At 42.2% G+C, this 10,827-nt stretch overlaps 1 protein-coding gene across 1 annotated transcript; it reads left to right on the top strand.

The window, feature by feature from the left end:
* The first annotated feature begins 231 nt into the window (after window positions 1-231).
* LOC141783684 (coiled-coil domain-containing protein 38-like) lies at window positions 232-2,799 on the top strand. The gene has a single exon (XM_074661102.1). The coding sequence runs from the start codon at window positions 236-238 to the stop codon at window positions 2,216-2,218; it is 1,983 nt and encodes a 660-aa protein (XP_074517203.1). The 5' UTR covers window positions 232-235; the 3' UTR covers window positions 2,219-2,799.
* The last annotated feature ends 8,028 nt before the right edge of the window (window positions 2,800-10,827 follow it).

The raw sequence follows: 10,827 nt of genomic DNA, 5'->3' as shown, positions 1-10,827 counted from the left end.
TGAAAGGTCATGATGTCACAGAATGTCATGATGTCACGGAATGTCATAATGTGATGGAATGTCACTATGTCACGGGATGTCATGATGTCACGGAATGTCATGATGTAATGGGATGTCACTATGTCACGGGATGTCATGATGTAACAATGTCAGATCAAAGACATTGAAGACTCCTTTGAAGAAGCAGAAACTAACCTTAAGTCCAGCAGATGCTGCAGTCTCAGAGAGATATCAGATGCCAACGCCAATCTCAGAGAGATATCAGATGACAATGCCAATCTCAGAGAGATATCAGATGACAATGCCAGAATTGAGAGGGAAGGAGAAAGGACATAGCATGTCTACAGTGACTGTGAAGGAGAAAGGGGCTGTGTGTGGTAAAAAGGATTATATGAGGATTCTACAACTCTATAAATCAGCTCTCCAACCACAAACACAAGATGTGACTCCTGACCTGAAGATGCCCCTGATGAAACGTAAGACTGTTTATAACAGCAGCAGCAGGGACAATGATCTGGAGAGAACTAAGCAGGTGGCAATACAGAAGGAGATATCTATGAGTAAAACAAGGTCAGAGATTATGGAGATGGACAAGGCCATTGCAGCAAAGCGGCAACATGTGAACACACTTGAACAAATCCATGAGGCGGAGAAAAACAGCTATGAAGAGAAGCTCAAGATGCTTGAATCCATGGATGACAGAAAACATTTTGAAAGAGATTCCAAGTCCAAACAGGGGCTACAAGTAGCCAAAGAGAAGTTAATTGGTGAAATAGGGACCATGAAAAGTGAACTCGCCAAGAATGAGGATATCCTGGAAAAATGTAAGTGGTACAAGAACATTCTGTTCAAGATGTCACCTCCTGAGTGGCAGGAGGCCAAGAAGGCAAATGCTTTGAATGCTAAAGTCCTGTCTGGCAGAAAAGCTCAGGATGAACAGAACAGGGAGCCTCAAAGAGGTTTGGAGTCCAGTCCAGATACAAGGACTTCCACCAGAGACCCCACGCTGTCCTCAGCCCACGACACACTGGTGACACATTCTAAACTGGACAGTGTCAGCTCGGAATCTGAGGAGAGGCTGGAGCTATACTTCTCTGATGCCGAGCAGATACTTAATGGAATAAGGAAGTTTGAACAAGAGGTCTGGACCCTGAATCAGCACACTACAAAGTTTGATGATGTACTGGACATCAGACGGCGCACCATCGAGGCAACCTTGTTGAAACTTAAAGAGCAAGATGAAATGCTAACATTGCAGGTAAGTGACATGAAGGACAATATAGACAGAGAGAAGAAAAGAGGAGCCATGCTGAAAGAGTGGGTTCAGCTCTATGACTCCACATCAGACGAGGATACTACAAGGGATGTTCTGAGTGCGAAAGTGGCAGAAGTGTATCGCTGCTGTGTGGATAGCTGTTTTCCACTCTTCATCAGGCAGAATATGATCGGAATTGAGGCATATGTGGCGTCATTGGAAACACAACTGGGCAGCATCCCTACAGAACAATTGAAGAAACTGAAAAGGGCCCAGCGCAATGACAGAATGAAGAAGCTGAATGAAGAAAATATGAAGATGCTGCAGGATAAACAGGAAGAAAGGAATGAAAAGTGCAGGCAAAGAGCCCTGGCTGTCACCAAGAAATTGAGTGTAAGAAAGCTCATGACCAGACAAAAGCCTTTTGAGAAGCGCGTTGAGCCGAAGATCTTTTCTGACGTGGATGAATTCTGTGCCTCCCTCTTCACTAAGGGCGTAGACAGTATGGCCTCATTTTGCCAGCCCAAAGACAAAACTAACACAGGGCAGGATTCTCTGCATGAGTTTTCCAGAGCAGAGGATAAACTTGAGTACTCTGAACGCAAGAAGCTGCAGCTACCTTACAGAAAGATCAATAAGTTCAAGCTGACCCTTGCCCCACCCGTTTCCACAAAAGAAGCACCAGTAGGGCTGCCCTGTCTCCCTGCTGGGGTGGAAGCGTCCCCCTACCATGATGAAGGTACAGGAGAATCATTGCCCAGAAACGGCACTGGTCAAATCCGGGCCATCAAGCCATACTTGGAGCACAACAAGGTGCAGCTAACTTGCAAGGACAAAAGTAAGATCGATCTGCAGCCAACCCACCTCGCACCTATTTCCACAAAAGGCAGTGGTCAGACCTGGGCCACTGAGCCTTACTTGGGAAACAACGAGCTGCTGCGTTTCCTCTCTCCCTACATTTAAATGTCTTCTTCTGGGTTTACTCCGGGCGCTCCGGTTTCCTCCCACACACAAAAAGCCAGGTTCTGTTGATCAGACCTTTCTGTGAGGAATTCAAATTCTCCCAATGTGTGGGTTTACTCCGGGTGCTCCGGTTTCCCCCCACAGTCTAACAATGTTAGGTTAAGGTAATTGGCAAAAAAAAATGTCTGCTCAAACCCGGGCCATCAAGCCTTACTTGGAGCACAACCAGCTGCAGCTAACTTGTAAGGACAAAAGTAAGCTCGATCTGCAACCAACTCGCCTCGCACCTATTTCCACAAAAGGCACTGGTCAGACCTGGGCCACTGAGCCTTACTTGGGAAACAACGAGCCGTTGCGTTTCCTCTCTCCCTACATTTAAATGTCTTCTTCTGGGTTTACTCCGGGCGCTCCGGTTTCCTCCCAAACACAAAAAGCCAGGATCTGGTTATTAGGCCTTTCTGTGAGGAATTCAAGTTCTCCCCATGTGTGGGTTTACTCCGGGTGCTCCGGTTTCCTCCCACATTCTAACAATGTTAGGTTAAGGTAATTGGCAAAAAAAAATGTCTGCTCAAACCTGGGCCACCAAGCCTTACTTGGAGCACAACAAGCTGCTGCTTTTCTTCTCTTCCTCTTCTTTCTCTCTTCCTTCATTTAAATGTCTTTGTAGTCTTCTATTTCCCTTTTTCAGGACCATTAGTGGTTAGTACTGATTCCTCAGAGCCAGGTTCTGGTGATCAGACCTTTCTGTGAGGAATTCAAGTTCTCCCAATGTGTGGGTTTACGCCGGGTGCTCCGGTTTCCTCCCACAGTCTAACAATGTTACGTTTAGGTAATTGGCAAAAAAAAAAATATGTCTGCTCAAACCTGGGCCACCAAGCCTTACTTGGAGCACAACCAGCTGCAGCTAACTTGTAAGGACAAAAGTAAGCTCGATCTGCAACCAACTCGCCTCGCACCTATTTCCACAAAAGGCACTGGTCAGACCTGGGCCACAGAGCCTTACTTGGGAAACAACGAGCCGTTGCGTTTCCTCTCTACCTACATTTAAATGTCTTCTTCTGGGTTTACTCCGGGCGCTCCGGTTTCCTCCCACACACAAAAAGCCAGGATCTGGTGATTAGACCTTTCTGTGAGGAATTCAAGTTCTCCCCATGTGTGGGTTTACTCCGGGTGCTCCGGTTTCCTCCCACATTCTAACAATGTTAGGTTAAGGTAATTGGCAAAAAAAAAAGTCTTCTTCTGGGTTTACTCCGGGCGCTCCGGTTTCCTCCCACACACAAAAAGCCAGGCTCTGGTTATTAGACCTTTCTGTGAGGAATTCAAGTTCTCCCCATGTGTGGGTTTACTCCGGGTGCTCCGGTTTCCTCCCACAGTCTAACAATGTTACATTTAGGTAATTGGCAAAAAAAAAAATATGTCTGCTCAAACCTAGGCCACCAAGCCTTACTTGGAGCGCAACAAGCTGCAGCTAACTTGCAAGGACAATAGTAAGATCGATCTGCAACCAACTCGTCTCGCACCTATTTCCACAAAAGGCACTGGTCAGACCTGGGCCACTGAGCCTTACTTGGAAAACAACGAGCCATTGCGTTTCCTCTCTACCTACATTTAAATGTCTTCTTCTGGGTTTACTCCGGGTGCTCCGGTTTCCTCCCACACACAAAAAGCCAGGTTTTGGTGATCAGACCTTTCTGTGAGGAATTCAAGTTCTCCACATGTGTGGGTTTACGCCGGGTGCTCCGGTTTCCCCCCACAGTCTAACAATGTTAGGTTAAGGTAATTGGCCAAAAAAATGTCTGCTCAAACCTGGGCCACCAAGCCTTACTTGGAGCACAACAAGCTGCAGCTAACTTGCAAGGACAAAAGTAAGATCGATCTGCAACCAACTCACCTCGCACCTATTTCCACAAAAGGCCCTAGTCTCACCCGGGCCACTAAGCCATACTTGGAGCGCAACAAGGTGCAGCTAACTTGCAAGGAGAAAAGTAAGATCAATCTGCAGCTAACCCGCCTCGCACCTATTTCCACAAAAAGACTGGTCAGACCTGGGCCACTGAGCGTAACTTGGGAAACAACGAGCCGTTGCGTTTCCTCTCTACCTACATTTAAATGTCTTCCTCTGGGTTTACTCCGGGTGCTCCGGTTTCCTCCCACACACAAAGAGCCAGGTTCTGGTGATCAGACCTTTCTGTGAGGAATTCAAGTTCTCCTCATGTGTGGGTTTACTCCAGGTCCTCCGGTTTCCTCCCACAGTGTTTATCATCATTATTCTTATTACAACTGTATCACAATACTGTTATTAATAAACATTTTAGTATTAATAATGATAGGATTCATGACTGTTTTTCCATGTCTTAGAAATATAAAGGGATGATGTCTGTATCCATATCGTCTTTATTCTTTTTGTGAATGTGCACTGTGCAAATCTATCTAGATGATAGACTAAAGGTGCAACTGACAATTATGTTCTTTATCATTGAATCTATCAATCTTTTATTTTGATTAGACGGTTAAGCGTTTGGTCTGTAAAAGATCCGAAACTAGTGATAAAGCAGCAGAATGTTTGGCTTTTTTTTGTTAGGTTTTAGTTTTGTTTGAACCCCAGAAGCAGAGACGGACTCAGTTAAGTAAAAAATGAGAACAGAGGTTATTTACCAACCAGGAAGCAAAAACACAGGCAGGGCTACTCAAAAAGCTACTCAAAACCTTGTTTTTCTCCAGTGAAACTATTAACTATTAATAGCAAAACTGTTAATATCACACAGTAAAAATCCTGGATTCAAATGTTTACTTCAAGTGAAGAGTAAAAGAGAGGTATTATCTGCACAATGGACTTAAATGTACTTTACATCTGTTTAAGGTGGAGCTTTCAGTTCTAACGTGATACTGGATAGTAAACTCAATGAATAATAATGCATCGTATTTTAATTGTTATATTTTGTGAGTCAAATCTGAATAAATTTAAAGTGCTTTGGGGCCTTTTGTAAGTTATTTCAGGGTACAATGAGTTAGAATAGTAACTTGATTCAATACTCGTCATATCTCAACATAAATGTATAGCTGTTTGGGGCCCTTTTAGTTTTCCTACAACACTCTCCTGCAAATATTTCAGACCACATTTTGAAACGAAAGCAGGAAGTGTTAACTTAAAAATAAATATTTACTTTTTTTCATGTCTGTGCCATATTCTACAGATATCTAGACATTGAAACTGTAGTAATGTTGCTGGTATGATGTCAATATACAGTAAAACGATCACTTTCACTCAACCGCGCAGCACGCGGTAAAAATAGGCGAGACCTCAAATCTCTAGAATCCAGCTGAGCTGCGTCTCACTCAGGCTGTGCTCTAACCTGTTAACATGGATGCCGAAATAAGAAACAACAGGTTCCACAGCAGCCACGCGCTGCTGACAGGCTTAATGGTAAAGTCTGCCCCTGGGGCTCCTTCTGAACAGGCATGTTTTGAACGGGCACTGCACCAGTGGATTAAACTACCCAACAGCATTTAAAATAGCAAAGATTATGAGCTCAGGCCATATCATGCTTCGCCACAGTAACTGTATTTACATGCACTCATGTACTTTGTGATACAGATAACTGGAGTTACATCCCAGTAATGTCTAGATCAGTGGCTCTATGCCTACACTGTAACCCCTTAAGAAAACCATGAATTAAAAAACTATGAATTCACTGAAATCTGTCCTTACTTTCACTAATGTTTGAGTCTGTGCTAATTAATTGAAGTTTTTTTTGTTTGTTTTTTACCATAAATTGTTCTTGTTACAATACATAACAATTTAATCGTGTATATTTAATCTTTTCTGTTGATGAATGGACATAAAGTGTTTACCCTGTACCATTTGTAATTTTTTGTTTTATATTTTATGCTATGACGTGTACCCAAACTACAACTTGCTGCCTTCTTGGCCAGATCACCTTTGAGAGATGTTAACTTAACAGTTTTTTTGTTATTTTTTCATCTGGTTAAATAAAAAATAAACTAATTGATACAAATACATTTTAGGCCAACACATTAAAAAATATATATATTTGTATTTTTTGTATCGAGTCCACTGTTAAACTATATTTTCTGTAAATTTGATTACTCAAACTGAGCTCTTTTTCAAGGAAATTCCTCTCAAAATCAACAACTACTTGTAACTAGCTAAACTCTAACTAAAATTATTACTTTTGTAACATTCTCTATTTCCCCCATTCCTTAAAAATTATCCTAAAGGTCATGTTACCAACTTCACAGGAAATATTCAAGGTTAGTATTGGTATATGCCACGGGAACAGAGCACACTGTATAAGACATTCATAACATATGATGGCATTGACCTGTATGTGATGATTAACTAACTATAAAATGTTAAGGGACTGTTTGTAACTTCTTACACGTATAAATCAATCCGGGTCGGTGTCCCATGCGCGCTCGCCTGAGACTACGCTGTTCAGACAAGACTCCAACACAAACTACACAGAAGCACCAAAACCGCAAAGTTATATCTAGTGAAGCCCGTCTTGCAAAACAGTGTTGGCCGCGGTCGGAGGACGCGGGGGAGACCGTAGCTTTGGTCTCCAGGGCCGGAGTCTCTGCTCTACTCTGCTCCTCTGCCTGCTTTCCTTCACTCACACGCCGCGCTCGTTCTCGCTCTTACGCTCCACCTCATGTGCATGCGCGAACACTACACACTGCAGAAGAGTTAGCTTAATTCTGAGAATATCTAGTGAATGTTCAGTGGATGTTTGTGCAGAAATAAATGCTGCAGCTCCTCCAGACCAACAGAGGTTTCCCGTGTCTTGTGAAGTGACGGGGCTCCGCAGCGAGAAACGTTATCGTCTCTGACCAAAACTCCGGTGTCTCCCCTGTTCCCTCCGACCACGGTCGGGAGGCTGAGGCAGGAAAAGTCGACACTAGGATCAGCAGTGATTCATGGAGAGAACTTCGTCTGGTCAGCTAACATTGAAATATAGAGTGATATTGTGGTTTTAGCTGCAAGTGTCGCCTCACTGTTTTGAGCGATGCTCGTTCATGTCTATGTAAGCGCGAGCAACAGTACGCTGACTTTCGTTGACTTAACAGCCACAGGTGTCGCTGTTAACAAGCAATTTCTGATTCTTACAAACAGTCCCTTTAAAGTGCTCAACAAATAGCAGCAGGGAGTTCCTGCTGCACAGTTCTTGACTGTTGCACGAAAGGAACTGCCCATCTACCCTCTGGCACTGACTCACGTTTTTCGAGCCTTAGGCATACTGAAATGATTTATAAATTATTTTAGGGCTTGTTGCATTCAGTTAGATCACAAACTTGTTAAACAGCAATAAGTGTATATTTTATGGACTAAAAAAGTGTGTCAGACCTGACAATATATTTGCTATGGAGCTGTGCATAATGAGAGTTGCGAGAGGATCAGAACCTGATGCAGAGCGTTAAATTGGGGATAAATTTATGAGCTTTATAAATATCGCTTGAGGAACCAGAACACTGGGCACTTTACCATTTCCCTGCAGTGAGGTTTCTCTTGATCGTTATTGTAATAGTGTGGCCCACTGCAGAAAACACTAATGGTTCCATGGGGATAGCTAAATGGCTCTGAGTTATTTCAAAGGTTAGAAGGTATAAAACAGGCTGTTCTGTATTTTGATATGCTTATTTATACTCATTCCATCTGGGTTATTCTCTCTTCATCCTAATCACAACATTCCCATGTCCTCAGCCTGCTTAAATAGGCCATTACATTCAACTCAAATGTTTGACCTAACTCCCTTTACATTGAATGTTATTTACTCTCATAATTACATTGCAGAGATGATGTCTGGGTCTTTACCAGTCTGGAATCACCTCAATTACAAAGCGATTTTGGAGACCTAGCCTAATTTTGAGAGTTTATTAACTCTGAACTTCACATTAAGGGGCAAAGCAGGATAGCTTATTTTTTCTCCCATTACCACTAAGTCCTACAAATTAACTACTTTAAACATGATGATAGATGACTTTACAAATCATCCTAAAAAAAATTCTTTCATGATCTGCAACTGTTCTGATTTGGTTCGGGTTAGGCACACAACCTGTGCTTCAGGGGCGACAATTACTTCAGTTGAAAAAAGACTAGCTACTTGGTCAAGCATGGAAATGTATTCTTGACATTGGAAATACTAGTTGACAAAACTACCATTTCAAGGTCCACTTTCTAGCCTTTTTCTGGAGCTTTCAACCATATCACACAGTCTTCTTCAGTGGCTTGAGTTGATCAGTTGTTTACTTGGAGACGGTCACGCTGTATCATTCGAAATTTCAATGTCAATATTAAATTTAAACAGTTGTGGACCACATAAACTAGTTCTTACGTAGTGATTAGTTACTAAATATTTACACCACCTAACTGCCAGGTGGAATTGTTTCCTAGCTGACTGAGCTAACTGCCTAAACTTACTAATCATACATGACCCATATAGGAGTCAATGATACATAAGAAGTAATATGAAATATTGTCAACGAGCTGATCTGACACGAAATGCTATTTAATAATGATGTAAATTCAGATGATGTGAAATTCTATTTCATAAACACAATACACCTCTAATTACAAAATGTTATGGCCATAACCTATGTATCAGTGGCGGCTGGGGACTTAACCGATTAACGCTATCGATTCAATTGGTTAAAAGAAATATTAATAATTAAAGCTGCGAGCAGCGATGAACGGGCCCTCGCCCCTCCTCGTGCGTCGGGGTATTGGCGGGACGCCGACTGACGCGGCCGGGCAGGGTGAAACCGAAACTCTGACGAGCGCCATGACGCCTGCCACGGGACTCTACGACAAACGGTTCATGAGTTATGAAAGGGACGGGGCTAATGTGTAGGGGGCGGGGCTAACCTTCACCAATGAAACAGGAACTCTCTGTTGAGTGATATGACACCTCCAACAAGAGTCTACGACAAACGGTTCATGAGTCATGAAAGGGGGCGGGGATAATGTGTAGGGGGCGGGGCTAACCTTCACCAATGAAACAGGAACTCTCTGTTGAGTGATATGACACCTCCCACAAAAGTCTACGACAAACAGTTCATGAGTTATGAAAGGGGGCGGGGCTAATGTGTAGGGGTCGGGGCTAACCTTCACCAATGAAACAGGAACTCTCTGCTGAGGGATATGACACCTCCCACAAGATTCTATCACAAACGGTTCATGAGTAATGAAAGGGGGCGTGGCTAACATCTTGGGGCGGGGCTATGAGTATATTTTGGCCGATGGCCGCCACGCCACGGTTAGGTCGTTCACTGAAAACTTACCATTTTAATAACTTTTCATCCAAAATCACTATTTGCGGATATTTCTCAAGATGTAGAGAAATAGCATCTCAAATGTGTGGTAGACGATTTCTGGACATACAGCATGATGCTAGCTTTGGGAAGAAATCCATCTCTTATTTACAATATATAATGTACATAATGTTCAATAACTATTACTTCTCTCTGTATCTTCCTCCTCCCTTTTATTATAGAGCAGGTTTAAGTGCTGTATAAATACTGCGAAAGTATGGAAACGCTTAATCCATGGAGAAATACACCCAGCCTGCATTCAGAAACTGCCTTTGAAGACAACAAAAAAAACACATGAAACAAATGAACAACATAAACTTTATTTAAAACAAACAAAACAATAACAAACTAATAAACAATGAACTAAAATGAACAAAGAATATATATTGAAATTTTTTTTTTAAAACTGCTCCTCCTCGGTCTGCGTGGCAGCATCTACCACATCTGCACAAACGTAGACAAAAATACAAACACATTAAATGTGACATTGCCTTTTTTTCAAATTATTTGATAACACAATCAAACACAAAATATATTGACACTTTTTCTGGGGTGCAGCTCAAAAACAAATCAGATTAACACTGTAATATTATTACACAACCATAACATCACAGTTATATCTTTGACAACCTGCAAATTAAAACTAAACATCTACTTACTAAACATCTATTTACTTACTGTCCTTAGCAAAGCAGGCCGAGGCCTGCGCTACCTCGAACTGCTGGAGGGAGCTGGCCAGTTTGGCCTTTGTGGCCTTCAACTCCCTCTTAAGCAGTGCCGCCTTTGACTCCGCCGACCGCTTCAAGCGAACTTGCCGCACAAGGACCTCCATTGTCTGCGCATTATTGCGCAGACTCTCCCTGGAAAGGTCCTGGCGCGGCACGGCCGGATCAGCGCATTTGTATTGTAAACAAAACAATAAATGTACATATCAATCACATGAACAACTATTAGGCTTAAAATGCAAATATGTTCAATTGTATATGTTTGGGATTAATAATAGTATGTTTTTAACATAATTATTCCCTTCAATTTTATTTAATCATTAACATATCAAATCTATGACAGTTATCAACTTCTCACTAATATACATTTAAAGCAACAATCATTTTAACAGGTTTCAATAGCATGATGCAGATGTGTTGCATATACTTAAAGATTTCTAGCCAAGGCCAATTTGTGACCCTTGTATCTGGTTAGGCTTTCCTGCTTAAAAAGGTCAGAACAAATCATCATTACCACTCCTACATTAGTTAAAATTACCACAAATTAAATAGGGA

Source organism: Sebastes fasciatus, chromosome 15 (assembly GCF_043250625.1).
Source record: "Sebastes fasciatus isolate fSebFas1 chromosome 15, fSebFas1.pri, whole genome shotgun sequence".
In the NCBI taxonomy this organism is placed as follows: Eukaryota; Metazoa; Chordata; class Actinopteri; order Perciformes; family Sebastidae; genus Sebastes; species Sebastes fasciatus.
Note: the sequence above shows the minus strand (reverse complement) of the source record. Positions and strands in the feature narration are given on the sequence as shown.

Bases quoted from the DNA above. Each gene is read 5' to 3' on its own strand.
- LOC141783684 (XM_074661102.1), top strand. From the start codon at position 236: ATGCCAACGCCAATCTCAGAGAGATATCAGATGACAATGCCAATCTCA.